At 36.8% G+C, this 15,370-nt stretch overlaps 1 protein-coding gene across 1 annotated transcript; it reads right to left on the bottom strand.

Moving 5' to 3' along the window:
- Window positions 1–3,865: 3,865 nt before the first annotated feature.
- Window positions 3,866–4,837, bottom strand: LOC138338743 (uncharacterized). The gene is made up of 3 exons (XM_069289830.1): window positions 4,507–4,837; window positions 4,282–4,409; window positions 3,866–3,997 (listed from the first exon to the last, which is right to left on the bottom strand). Exons 1-3 carry the CDS (start codon window positions 4,835–4,837, stop codon window positions 3,866–3,868), a joined length of 591 nt encoding a protein of 196 aa, XP_069145931.1.
- Window positions 4,838–15,370: the final 10,533 nt, after the last annotated feature.

The raw sequence follows: 15,370 nt of genomic DNA, 5'->3' as shown, positions 1-15,370 counted from the left end.
TCCACTTTCTAATTTCCATGCTGGCAAGATAGTTCGAAGACTAGGAGAAATATCGAGACTACTTGTCCACCTTTATGGTAGCCTCATCTCATGAGGCTTACATGTGCTGGCACAAGATCAGTTCTAGTCTATAGATGCTTTGCTCAACTTCTTTTTCTTTACATCTTTTAGAGTTGACTCAAACATTATGGAAGCTTGCTTCAAGTTATGAGGTTTACTTAAATCTTTGGATAAACAGTTATCCCTTTATTTAATGGTTTAAATGTTAATTTAACCTTACATTATCATCTTGGTGTTAATGAGACTTGTTTCATGATTATTAACGTTAATTTAACCTTACATTATCATCTTGGTGTTAATGAGACTTGTTTCATGATTATTAACACCCTTTTATGGGAGTATCTTTAACATAAATGTCTAGGAGTGAGTGAGACTTGTCTCAATTCTTTTAACACCTCATTCTGGTCACTTTCATAATTCTTGAACTTTGGATTATGTTATTACATACCTTATATTTTTCAATGTCTTTTAGTAACTTTATACTACACTTTATGAACATTATAAACTTTGTTCAATATACTTACTTATTTTCATAGTTCATTTGGAAAGTGTATGTTGGGACTTATCCCAATAATTGGCATACCCTTGGTTATGAATTCAAAGTTACATTTTTCATGCTTAATTTTGTTTTACATAGTCATTAGCCAAATTTTTTTTATCATATCTTTGAAATAACATTGTAAGCCAATTCCATTCAACTTTTTGGACAATGTATTATTAGCCAATTTATTGGCATAAGCCAAACTTTTACTTAAATAACTTTTATTATGTTATCACTAGCCACATCAATTAATTCCATTAATGTATTATAGTGATCTCCTCAATATAAGCAAGTCTACATTTAACAATAGCTAATTTAATAATCAACTTTTAAGAAACTTCATATTCTCGAACATAATTTAGCATTACATCATTCTTTATTTCATATAACTAATAACCTAATCGTATGAATCAAACATATAGCCCTCATTAGTCATTAACAAATTAAGAACCTACACATAAATATCAGTTAGCACCACATACCAATAACATGTTAGAGATTACATCTATATACTCATAGACTAAAAAACAAGGATAACTAGGGAGATAGACGTTCAACAATATCATTGAGAACAACCCTATTTTCGACATTCATGAATTTAAACCGTTTGAAAGGCCTCTTGAAGAAAGAATTCCAGGAGAGAAAACCCATACCTAATGTAGAATTGAATCTGGAAGATCACCTTGTCCGAAAACCTTGAAGAATACCTTGAAATCGCCGAAGAGAACCTTTCTATTTTTCTACATTTTGCTTAACTTTTTATCTCACGATTGTGTACTGTTTTGAGTCGTGAGTTTTCTAGTGTTTGAACGTGAGTATAAGTCTTAGGAACTTATATAATCTAATTCATCTTAGGATAATTTACTTAATTAAATAAATTAATTAGTTGAGTACTAAAATGCCCCTCCTAAGTTGACTAAAAATAAGAGAGAATTTAACTTAGTTAAATTTTAAATTTTTCTATGTTTCTCGGCCAACGTAATGATTTTTATTTAATTAATTATGTTGATAATTTAATTAATTAAGGGGCCTAGGGTAATTACCAAAGTAACCCTAAGTCATTAGGAGCATAACTAACCCTTTTGGACATCCTAGGTTATGTACTAGGTTGTCTATTAGTTAGTTGCACGATTGCTGTCACCCGACTAGGTCTTACGTTTCCTGGGGTCTTACCCAATCAATTGAGATCCCAACATGGAAATGGGAGGCTATTAATATGGATTTTGTGGTTTGTCTGTCAAGGACATGGAAACTGCAAGATTCCATTTGGGTCATTGTTGACAGGATGACTAAGTCTTCACCTTTCATTGCTGTGAAGTCTTTTAAACGACCAAAGATTATGCCAAGTTTTATATTGATGAGATAGTGAGATGCCATGGGATACCTTTATCTATCATTTCGTATAGAGGAGCCCAGTTCACTTCTCATTTTTTATGAGCTTTCCTAAAGAGAATGGGTACAAAGGTGAAGCTCAGTACTGCTTTTCATCCCTAGACGGATGGACAGGCGGAGCGTACCATTAAGACTTTTGAAGACATGCTGAGAGCATGTGTTATTGACTTCAAGGGGAATTGGGATTATCACTTGTCCCTGATTGAGTTCTCTTAAAATAATAGTTAGAGTCTAGAGGTTGTTAGGGAGTTGTACCCCACATGGATGGACCCGTGTACATGCCTGCCCCTAACTACCCTAACCGAATTCGGTTAGGTGGTTGCATTGTCCCCCCCTGGCCGGTTTCACATGTGATTGCACATGTTTTTCTTGTACTTTTATAACTAATTTTTCTTTATGGTTCATTTGGAATGTTTAATTATTGTCCCAAGGATCCTAACTATGTCTTTGGACACTGCTTAATCTACATAACCATTTTAAATAATCATGTGTCATGGTACCTAGGCTTGAAACTTGGATATTATTTGTTGAGTTGAGAATTAATATGTGTATTTTTAGCTTAGGGTTTTCATTGCAGATATATTTCTTAGACAAGCTTGGATTTTAATATATACCCTTGTTTATATAGAGTAATTGCCTAACACTCTTAAGCCAATATTTTCTAATATGCCCAATACTACTCAATATTGGGTATTGGGATTCCTATGCACCCCCATAGCTATTCTTAAAACCTAATAGGGTTTTCACTCGACGAGTACATTTTTTGAATGATACATTATCCCCCCCCCCTTAGGAACATTCGTCCCCGAATGACACTACACATCATTTTAAGTCAAAGATGTTAATTTCGAAAACACATTAACATACTTGAAACTTTACTCTTTGTGAATTTCTGATTCACACTTACTCTGGATGATGCATATTACTCAAGCTTCTATGAAGCTTCATATTTGAGATTGAGGAACTTCATTCTCAATAACACTTAACTTTATGCACATCATAACTCATGCAACACAAAAATCATGTCTACGCTGTACAAAAACAGCAACATGAATGCAAGCATGAACTTATTTTTAGTCATATAGTGCAAGTGTAAGACACACGATTATAGACTTAAAACATCAAATCGACTAATGCGCTAATAAGTAAAATTTACTTAAACAAAACAAGATTTAGGAAGAGTATATCTAACCTCAAGAACTTAACAAGTGAGGGTAACGGGATCTCATATCGGCCTTGGCCTCCCATGTTTCTCCCTCAACAAGATGGTTTCTCCATAATACCTTCACGGTGGCAGCATCCTTGTTCATAAGCTACTTCACTTACAAATCTAAGATTTTAACTTGAACCTTTTCATAAGAAAGGTTCTCATCAACTCCTAACCCCTCAACAGGGAGGATGGATGCTGGATCGCCTAAACACTTCTTAATCATTGAAATATTAAACACTAGATGCACAGGAGCCAAGTCTTGTGGTAACTTCAGTTCATAGGCCACATTTCCTACTCGTTGTAAGATCTCATACGGACCTATATACCTTGGACTCAACTTCCCTTTCTTACCAAACTTCATCACCCCTTTCATTGGTGATATCTTCAGGTAGACTTTATCACCCATCTAAAGTTCAAGATCTCTCTTCCTGTTATTTGCATAGGATTTTTGATGACTGTAAGTAGTAGCAAATCTATCCCTAATCATCCTAACCTTTTCCACAGCCTCATTTATGATCTTAGATCCAAGGATGGAAGACTATTCTACCTCAAACCACCCAACTGGAGACCTACATATCCTATCATATAATGCTTCAAAAGGTGACATCCCAATATTGGAAGGGTAGCTATTATTTTAAGAGAACTCAATCAGCGACAAGTCATCAACCCGAATTCCCCTTGAAGTCAATAACACATGCTCTCAGCATGTCTTTAAGGTTCTTAATGGTACGCTCTGCCTGTCCATCCACCTGGGGATGAAAAGCAGTACTAAGCTTCACCTTTGTACCCATGCTCTTTATGAAAGATCTTCAAAAATGAAAACTGAACTGGGCTCCTCTATATAAAATGATATATAAAGGGATCCCATGCCATATCACTATATCATCAATATAAAACTTGGTATAGTCTTCGCCCCTTTAAGTAGACTTCACAGTTATGATGGGTGCAGACTTAGTCATGATGTCAACAACGACCCAAAGGGAATCTTGCAGTTTCCTTGTCATGGGCAGAATAACCCCAAAATCCATATTAATATCCTCCCATTTTGATGTTGGGATGTCAATTTACTGGGTAAGACCCCATGCTTAAGGTGTATAGTGTTAAACTGTTGGCAACTGGGACACTTCTCCACAAACTTAGAGATATCTCTTTTCATACCTTCCCACCTATTGATCTCCTTGAGGTCATGATACATCTTGGCAGAACCTGGATGGATAGAATACATGGAGCCAAGAGCCTCAACAATAATAGGCCTCAAATCATCAATATTTGGCATATAATCTACTCTGGTATCTAAACACACCATCCTCCCCTAGGGAGAATGACTCATTCAGCTTACTCAACACCGAGTTGTTCAAATCCATAAGTACTGAGCCGAGATGCTTCTTAGCTTTGAAATCTACAATAAATGAGGATTCAAAACTGGAATGAAATGAAACAACCCCATTTGGTATATCCACCAGCCGTACACCTAGTCTAACAAATTGGTGTACTTCTTTAACCCGATATTTCTTCTCATCATCAATATGAGACACACTGGCAATGCTCAATAGTCTCAAAACATCAACCACTTCATTTGCCTTACCTAGGTGATAGTGAACACTCAAGTCATAACTTTGAGCAGCTCCAACCATCTTCTCTGCCGAAGATTTAGTTCTTTCTGTGAAAAGCATACTGATGAATTTTATGGTGAGTAAATACATCAACATGTACACTATACATGTAATGTCTCCACAGTTTTAACACAAAGACCACAACAGCTAACTCAATATCATGGGAAGGGTAATTCTTCTCATGGACTTTCAACTGCCTGGATGCATATGCAATCACCTTTCCACCCTGCATAAGAACAAATCCCAAACCTATTCGAGAAGAATCATAATATACCATATACCTTTCACCACTCCTCAGCAATGTAAGCATTGTGGTTGGAGTGAGTCTGTCTATGATATCTTTGAAGCTCTTCTTACACTTTGCAGACCACTCAAACTTCACCTTATTCTTCTCTAAGTCTGTCAATGGAGAAGCAATAGTAGAAAAACACACAACAAACCTGCGATAATAATTAGTCAAATTAAAGAAACTCCGAATATCTGTGGGAGTGAGAGGTCTCGGAAAATTCTTCACCGATTCAACCTTTTTTTGATTGACTTCAACACCCTGGTCGGTCACAACATGACCAAGAAAGGTCACTGATTTGAGCCAAAACTCATATTTACTGAACTTTCCATACAATTGATGTTCCATGAGTGCTTGTAATGTCATTCTCAAATGTTGTTCATGCTCTTCTCTAGACATAGAGTATATGAGAATGTCATTTATGAATAATATGACAAAAAAATCAAGGTATTCATGGAAGACCCTATTCATAAGGTTCATAAACGTGGCTGGTGTGTTTGTAAGACCAAATGACATGACAAAAAACTCGTGATGACCATACCTAGAATGGCAGAAAGTCTTAGGAATGTCCTCTTGTCTCACTCTAAGCTTGTAATACCCTGACCAAAGATCTATTTTTTAAAGACACTTGAACCTTGGAGTTGATCAAATAGATCATCAATTCTGGGGAGAGGGTATTTGTTTTTTTATATTGACTTTGTTGAGTTGATGATAATCGACACACATTCTAAGAGTTCCATCCTTTTTCTTGACAAACAACACTTGATCACCCCATATGAATTTTCTCAGCCTGATGAAGCCCTTATCAAGTAGATCTTTTAATTTAAACTTCAACTCATTGAGTTTAGCTGGAGCCATTCTATAGGGAGGAATTGAAATCAGTTTGATGTTGGGATCTAAGTCAACACCAAAATCAATTTTGCATTCAGGAGGGATTTCTGGTAAATCCTCTAGAAAAACATCTTGAAATTCATTCAATATGGGCGCAGAGTCTATAGAAGGAACCTCATGCTCTAAGTCATTGAGTCTTAGAAAGTGGTATAAATACCCCTTAGATAACATCTTATTGGCTTTAAGGTTTGAAATTATTTGTCTTGTTGGATTTTAACCACGCCCCTCCAGCTCTAACTCGTTTGGAAACTGAAACCTTACTACCCTGTTTTGATAGTCTATTTTAGCATAAAACTCATGGAGCCAATCTATACCGAAGATTATATCAAAATCAAGCATGGCTAATTCTATTAGGTCAACATGGATTACTCTGTCAAGAATATTATTTGGGCATTCTTTAGGTAATCTTTCAGTTCTAATGTCGTCTCATATTGGAGTACTAACTAGAAAAGGATCATGAAAGAAATCAGGAAGTAAGTCAAACTTAATAGATACTAAAGTAATAGCAAATGACGAAGGGGATGTAACGTACCAATGACCACATAGCTGACTTATCTTGCTCCTCTCTACATTTCAAAGCATGTAACGTGTTCCTCTTGGGAGGTTCGGCTGCAGCAATAGGATTAGGATGATGCTAATAATCTGCCTTGTCATGATTCCTCCCTTGTGGTTAGTCCTTGACCATATGCCCACTCTTGCCGCACCCATAGCAGATATTAGTACCTGCCAAGCACTAACCTTCATGCAAATGGCCATATTTACCACATGACTTCATGCTACACTGGGCATTTCTATCATTGCCCTTTTTTGGTCCAGACTTTTCCATTTTGGCATTCAAGTTTCTGGAAGTAACACGATTATACCTAAGCTTTGTGCCCCTTCTTGAACTTGGATCTTTCCTGAACTCCAAACGAACTCGTACTAGAGCTAGAACCATCCTGATATGAGGATCTAGGCTTCTTTCCTTCTCTACCTCTCTTTCTTCGTCGACTCTCCTCCACCTTCTGTGCATGAACCATCAATCCACCAAGTTCCATGTTACAACATGGCTGAACGACATTTCTCCTCCTGATCCTTCGATACACTAGTCACAAATCTGCTCATCTCATCCTTGCGATTGGACACTAGAGAAGAAGAATATTTTTAGAGCTTAACAAATTTCAAGGAATACTCCTTGACTAACATACCTCACTGTCGTTGGTTGATAAACTCCTTAAACTTAGACTCTCTCTGCGCTCTAGGCAAGAACCTCTCCAGGAATGCAGTATTAAGAATGTCCCAAGTAATGGGTACTGCTTCTGGTGCTCGGCTATCTGCCCATATTTTGTACCACACCTGAGCAACATCTTTGAGTTGATATGCAACCAACTTAGCCTTCTCCTTTTCACTCACCCCGATGGTAGAAAGAATCTTGTGGACTTCATCCGGTGAACTCTTGGGGATCCTCATTTGTTTTGGACCCGAAGTAGACTGGAGGATTTATTCTAGTAAAATACCTCAGTCTTCTAGCCATGGTTCTAGCATGTGGGTTCTCCCTTGGAGTACCCTCTCTAGTGGCCTAGGCTGTGATATCCTATGCTTGAGTAGTGATGGCTTGGGCCAACTGAACTAGTGTTTCTCTTACTTCTCCATCCGTCAACGCAGCTGGGTTGACAGGCACTTGCACTCCAACAGCTGGGGCTTGAGATGGAGCTTGGTTTCCCCCAGTAGCTGCTTCTTCGACTATTCTGCCTGCGTTTCTCCTTGTGTTCATTTTCTACGCGTATACACAAGAAGGAAGTTATACACTAAAATGACATAAAATGTGAAATCTATAGACAACACGATAAAGAGTAGAACAAGGTAGGTTTCTTGTCATCACTTAGTCTCTAAGTCATGATTGTAGCGCACTTCACAACCATAAGTTAGAAACTACGTAACGTGGTTGTTTTGAGATTTAATTCCTAGGTAATTTAACCTCATGATCTGATACCAAGTTTTTTACACCCGGATTCTTGAATCTGAATGCAATCAGCGTTGTTAAGGTCTCAAAGGTCGCAGACAAGCCTCTTCTCATCTTCCATCACAATCATATAGTTAAATTTGTAGAAAATCTAAAACTTTTAGAACATAATGAAGTATACATAGACGTCATTTAATTACTATATAGAGTAATATTCTAATAATCTCAAACTTAAAAACCATTTACAATCAATCAATTCAATGAAGAAATCAATATATCTAATAGTTTGCCAAAGGACCTTAATACAAAGCTTTAAATAAAAGTCTAAAATGAAATATTAGGGACAACATCCACTAGCTATATCCAAATTACTAATCTAGAATGATAGGTGTAGGATTCTCGAACTAAAGAGGACCTACTTATCCAAACCACTTTAATGAGTCTTCAATCTCTTCTCTAATACGCGCCTATAAAATAGTAATAGTATAGCGTTAGTACACACTTTTACTAAGTATGGGTATATGCACATATACATATAAGGACTATGCATGATCAAGGAAAGTTCGTCCTATAACAACATGTCATTTCTGGAAAGTGAAGTCACTAGAGTTTCTTAATTAGTTATGTGTTAATTATGGTATGAATATTACATATTTTAATGCATTCAAAGAACACAAATAATTTTCTTTATGGACATAAGACCTTATTATCATGAACATAATTTTAGAACAACTCGAACGAAAATTTTTAAATTTGCTCCTCCAAACTTGAGAGCTCCTTCCCCACCACTTAGCTTATATTTCAGTCTTTTTATTCTTGTTATTGTGTAGTTCAAAGATCTCTTTAATCTCATGTTTTACTTACAATTGAAGTTATTCATTGCAGTCCCATACCTACAATGAATGAAATAAGTAATATTAAAAGACTATGGAAACGATTTAGCTACCCTTACTACAAGTTACTATTTCCATTCTTCTTAGATTGGGCATGAAATCTTTATTGGCTAGGACACTTATTTCATCATTTTCATATTATGTAGCTTGTGGGACATTTATTTGCTATTATATTTTACCCCCCTTTATTGGCATAATATAAGAAGTCATTATAAGCAAATTTTTATTTGGCTATGCCCATTATTTGATCATTTGCTTAACATGAAGATATTGGAACATATATCATGATTTGGCACAAGCCAATAACTTGTTAAAACTTCATTCTTACCAACCAAATATGATTTTACATACTTAAGCTCTTACTTTCTTAGCTCACTTTGAAATTACGTTTCTTCTTATTTCTTCCTCACTTTCTTAAAGACATCTTTAGCATTAAGATCATGCGAGCTAACATGAAATCCAGTGTCTTCTCCACACCTAGAAGGGGTGGTAAATCAGTCAAAGTGAACCTAAATCATGTGAGCTAACATGAAATCCAGTGTCTTCCCCACATCAAAAATGGGTGGTTCACCAGCTAAAGTGAAACCAAGTTCAGTGTTTTCCCCACACCAAAAAGAGGTGGTTCACGGCTAAAGTGAACCAAATACTTTTTTGTACCATTTAACAGACATATATCATGTGATCTAAGCATGAATTCCAATGTCTACCTCACACCAAAAAGGGGTGGTTTCACCAGCAAAAGTGAAACTGCATCATACCAAGCACTCTTAGGTGGAATACACTTGGTAGTTCCTATGCTGGCAACATAGTTTGAAGACTAGGAGACACACGGAGATTACTAATCCACCTTGGTGGTAGTCTCATCTCATGAGGCTTACATGTGCTTGCACAAACTCATTGCTAGTATATCTATGCTTTGCTCAACTTCTTTTTCTTTACATTTTTTAGAGTTGACTCAAACATTATGGAAGCTTGCTTCTAGTTGTGAGGTTTACTTAACTCTTTGGATAACCGGTCATCCCTTTACTTACTTGGTGAAATGTGAATTTAACAATACATTATCATCTTGGTGTTAATGAGACTTGTCTCACAATTATTAACGCCCTCTTATTCGAGTATCTTTAAAATAATTTTCTAGGAGTGAGTGATAGTTGTCTCACTTCTTTTAACACCTCATTCTGGTAACTTTCATAATTCTTAAACTTTTTATTATTTTATTACTCACCTTATATATTTCAATGTCATTTAGTAAATTTATACCACTCTTTATGATTGTTATAAATTTTGTTCAATGTACTTACTTATTTTCATAGTTGATTTGAGAAAGTTATGTTGGGACTTGTCCCAATGATTAGCAGACCCTTGGTTATGAATTCAAAGTTACATTGGTCATGCTTAATTTGGTTTAACTTAGACATTAGCCAATTTTTTCATCATATCTTTGAAATAACATTGTAAGCCAATTCCATTCATGTTTTTGGACAATGTATTGTTAGCCAATTTATTGGCATAAGCCAAACTTTCCCTTGAACAATTTTCAGATGTTATCACTAGCCACATTAATTAATTCCATGAATGTATTATAATGATCCCCTCAATATAAGCAAGTCGACATTTAACAATAGCTAACTTCATAATCAACTTTTAACAAACTTCATATTCTTGAACACAATATAGCATTACATCATTCTTTATTTCAGATAATTAATACCCTAATCGTATGAATAAAGTATTTAGGACTTATTAGTCATTAAGAATCAAGAATGTACACATAATGATCATTTCGCACCACATACCAACACATGTTTGGGATTACATCTATGTACTTATGAAATTGAAAACAAGGATAATTAGGGAGATGGACGTTCAATAATATCATTGTGAACAACCCTACTTTAGAAAGGCCTCTTGGAGAAATAATTCCAGGAGAGAAAACCCATATCTAATGTACAACTGAATCTATGAAGATCACCTTGTAGTAAAACCTTGAAGAATACCTTGAAAATCGCCTAAGAGAATTGTTCTCTTTTTCATCGTTTTGCTTACTATTTTTCTCACGATTGCTTACTATTTTGAGTCATGAGTTTTCTAGTGTTTGAACGTGAGTCTAAGTCATATAAACTAATATTTACTATTCAACTAAGGCTAATTAAGTAAATTAAATAAATTATTTAGTTAATTACTAAAACGCCCCTCCTAAGTTGACTAAAAATAGGAAAGCATTTGACTTAGTCAAATCTGAATTTTTCCTAAGTGATTCGGCAACATAAGTCATTAGGACCATAACTAACCCTTTTAGACCATCCTATTTTAGGTACTAGGTTGTCTCTTAGTTAGTTACACGGTTTGTTGTCACCCGACTAGTTCTTAGGTTGTCGGGTACCTTAGTTATTTTTGTTTGGTCCAAGGTTAGTTCGTTAGTTTTGTCGGTTAGTTAGAGTCTATAGTTTGTTAGGGAGTTGGGCCCCACATGGATTGACCCGTGCACACGCCTGCCCCTAAATACCCTAATCAAATTCGATTAGGGTGGTTGCATGGTCCCCCCTTGGCCGATTTCACATGTTCTTGCACATGTGTTTCTTGAACTTTCCTAACTAACTATTCTTGATGGTTTATATGGAATGTTTACTGATTGTCCCAAGGATCCTCACTATGTCCTCGGGCACTGCTTAATCTACATAATCATTTTAAATAATCATGTGACATGGTACCTAGGCTTCACACTTGGATTTCTAGTACCTCATGTGCTGGGTTGAGAATTAAAATGTGTATTTTTAGCTTAGGATTTTCATTGCATGTACATTTCTTAGACAAGCTTGTATTTTAATATACACCCTTGTGAATATATAGAAATTTGCTAACACCCTTAAGCTAATATGTCCAAAGTATATTATTTGGAATGTTGTAGGGAAATTCTCAAGACCGCATTCCTAGAGAAGTTCTTTCCAAGAGAGTAGAGAAAGGGATAAGTTTGAGGAGTTCATCAACCTACGTCAGGGAGGTATGTCAGTCAAGGAATACCCCTTGAAGTTTGTTAAACTTTCCAATTATGTTTCTTCACTAATGTCTAGTAGCAGGGATGAGATGAGTAGGTTTGTTACAAGTGTATCGAAGGATATGGAGGAGGAATGTTGGGCATTCACGTTGCATTATAACATGGACCTTGATAGGTTGATGGTACATACACAACAGGTGGAGGAGAGTATTCGGAGGAAGAGAGGCCGAGAAGGCAAGAAGCCTAGGCACTCGGATCAGGCTAGTTCTAGCAATGGTAGGAGTTCGTTTAGAGTCCACGACAGGCCCAAGTTCAAGAAGGGGCACCAACACTGAAGAAATTCTACTCCTTTTAAGAACACTAATGCCAAAGGGGACAAGTTTGTCCTCAAGGTCAATGATAGAAATGCCAAATGTACTAGAAAGTCATGTGGTAAGTGTTGTTGTTTGCATGGAGGTGAGTTCATGGTAGGTTCTAATTCCTACTATAAGTTCTTCAAGAGTTGGCATATAATCAGGGTCTTCCACATGTGAAGAATCAGGCCAAGGTACTCAACCTCAGCCTAATACTACTGATGCAACTGAGCCTCCCAAGAGGAACACATTCTATACTTTCAAAGGTAGAGAGGAGCAGGAGAATTCAACTTATATGGTCACTGATACCCTTCATGTCCTTTTTTATCCTGTGTATGCATTGTTAGAATTACCTATGCTAACCTAATAGAATTAACCATGCTTAAATTTGATAGAAATTTGAGTATAGATTGTCTCCCTAAATGCTATGTTGCCATAGACTGACGAAACAGGGTAGTAAGGCTTCAGTTTCATAATGAGTTAGAGTTCGAATGGCAAGGGCGTAGTTCAAATCAAACAGGCCAAATAGTTTCCCATTTTAAATCCAATATTATTATATCTAAGGGATTTTATGTCACTTAGTCAGAGTCAATGACTTAGAACAAGAAGTTCCTTCCCTAGACTCTCTGTCCATAATGAATGAGTTTCAAGGTGCCTTTTCGAAGTATTTACCAGGGATCCCTCCTAAATACGAAATTGACTTTGGTGTTGACTTAGATCCCATCACCAAATCAATTTCCATTCCTCCCTATAGAATGGATCCAGCTAAACTCAAAGAGTTCAAGTTGCAGTTTAAATATCTACTTGATAAGGGCTTCATACAGCCGAGCATATCCTCATGGGGTGCTCCTGTGTTGTTCCTAAAGAAAAAGGATAGAACCCTTAGAATGTGTATCAATTATCGGCAACTCAACAAAGTCATTATAAAGAACAAATACCCTCTACCCAGAATTAATGATCTATTTGATCAGTTCTAACCCGTTCAGGGTATCACCAGCATAGAGTGATACAAGAGGACATTCCTAAGATTGCCTTAAGTACTAGGTATGTTCATTATGAGTTTCTTGTCATGTCATTTGGTCTCACTAAAGCACCAGTCGCGTTTATGGACCTTATGAATAGGGTCTTCCCTGAATACCTTGATTCTTTTTTCATAGTATTCATATATGACATCGTCATATACTTTAAGACCAGAGAAGAGCATGAACATTATTCAGCTAATGTGAGTTTTGGCTGAGATCAGTGACCTTCCTTGGTCATGTTGTGTCCGACCAGGGTGAAGTGGTTGATCCAAAAAATATTGAATCAGTAAAGAACTGGCCGAGACCCCTCATTCCTATAGACATCCGGAGTTTCTTGGGTTTTACTAATTACTATCGCAGGTTTGTTGAGGACTTTTCCACTATTGCTGCCCTATTGACAGCTTTAGCAAAGAAGAAGGCGAAGTTTGAGTGGTCTGAAACTTGTGAAAAGAGATTCTAAGAGTTTAAAAACAACTCACTTCAGCCCCAGTTCGCAGATCGCTCAGGAGTGGTGAAGGGTATCTAGTGTAATGCAATACTTCTCGAGTAAGTTTGGTATGTAATCTTACGCAGGATGGCAAGGTGATTGCATATGCATAAAGACAGTTGAAAATCCATGAGAAGAATTACCCTACCCATGATCTTGACTTAGCTGTTGTGGTATTTGTGTTAAAACTTTTTAGACATTATATATATGGTGTATATGTTTATGTATGTACTGACCATAAAAGTCTTCAGTATATTTTTACATAGAAAGAATTGAATCTTCATCAAAGAAGATGGCTAGAGCTATTCGAAGATTATGACATGAGTGTCCACTATCACCTAGGTAAATCCAATGTAGTGGCCGATGGTTTGATACGATTGAGCATGGGCAGTGTGTCTCATATTGATGATGAGAAGAAGGAGCTGGTTAAAAAGGTACACCAATAGGCTAAATTAGGTGTACGACTGGTAGATACACCAAGTGGGGGTGTTTCAGTTCATTCAAGTTCTGAATCCTCATTTGTTGTAGATGTTAAAGCTAAGCAGCATCTCGACCCAGTACTCATGGAGTTAAAAGACTCAGTGTTGAGTAAGCTGGGGGGGATAGTGTATTTAGACAGATGGGCAGATTGTGTGTGCCCAATATTGATAATTTATGACCTAATATTATTGGAGAGTCTTGTGGCTCCAGGTATTCCATTTATCCATGTTCCACCAAGATGTATGATGATCTCCACACGATTTATTCCATTTATAAGTTTGTGGAGGAGTCCCAATTGAAAACAAATTAAGACTGAACACCTTAAGCCGGAGGTCTTACCCAGTCGATAGAGATCCCAACATGGAAGTGAGAGGCTATTAATATGGACATTGTTATTGGTCTGCCCAGGACCTGGAAACTGCATGACTCCATTTGGGTCGTTATTTAAAAAATGACTAAGTTGGTCACTTCATTCCTGTGAAGTCTACTCACAGAGCCAAAGATTATGCCAACCAGTATATTTGATGAGATATTGAGGTGGCATGGGATCCCTATTTCTATCATTTCGGACAGGGGAGCCCAGTTCACTTCTCACTTTTAGAGATATTTCCAAAAGAGCTTGGGTACATAGGTGAAGCTCAATATTGCTTTTCATCCTCAGACGGATGGACAAGCATAGCTTATAGTTTAGAACCTTGAAGATATGCTGAGAGCATGTGTTATTGACTTCAAGGGGAGTTGGGATGATCACTTGCCACTGATTGAGTTCTCTTATAGTAATATCTACTATTCAAGTATTGGGATGGAACCTTTTGAAGCATTTTATGGAAGGAGATGTCGGTCCCCAATAGGGTGGTTTGAGGTAGGAGAGTATTAGATCCTTGGCCCCTAGATCATATATGAGTCTATGGAAAAGGTGAGAATGATCACGGATAGATTGGATAGTACTTACAGTCGTCAAAAATCCTATGCTAAGAACATGAAGAGGGCTATTCAATTCGAGGTAGGTGATCAAGTCTACTTGAAGATATCACCCATAAAAGGGGTGATGAGTTTTGGTAAGAAAGGGAAGTTGAATCTTAGATATATAGGTCCTTATAAGGTCTTACAGAGAGTAGGGAATGTTTCCTATGAACTGAAGTTACCAAATGACTTAGCTTCTGTTCATCTAGCGTTTCATGTTTCGATGCTTAAAAAGTCTCTAG

The sequence above is a fragment of the Solanum lycopersicum genome, chromosome 10, assembly GCF_036512215.1.
Source record: "Solanum lycopersicum chromosome 10, SLM_r2.1".
Taxonomy (NCBI): domain Eukaryota; kingdom Viridiplantae; phylum Streptophyta; class Magnoliopsida; order Solanales; family Solanaceae; genus Solanum; species Solanum lycopersicum.
Note: the sequence above shows the minus strand (reverse complement) of the source record. Positions and strands in the feature narration are given on the sequence as shown.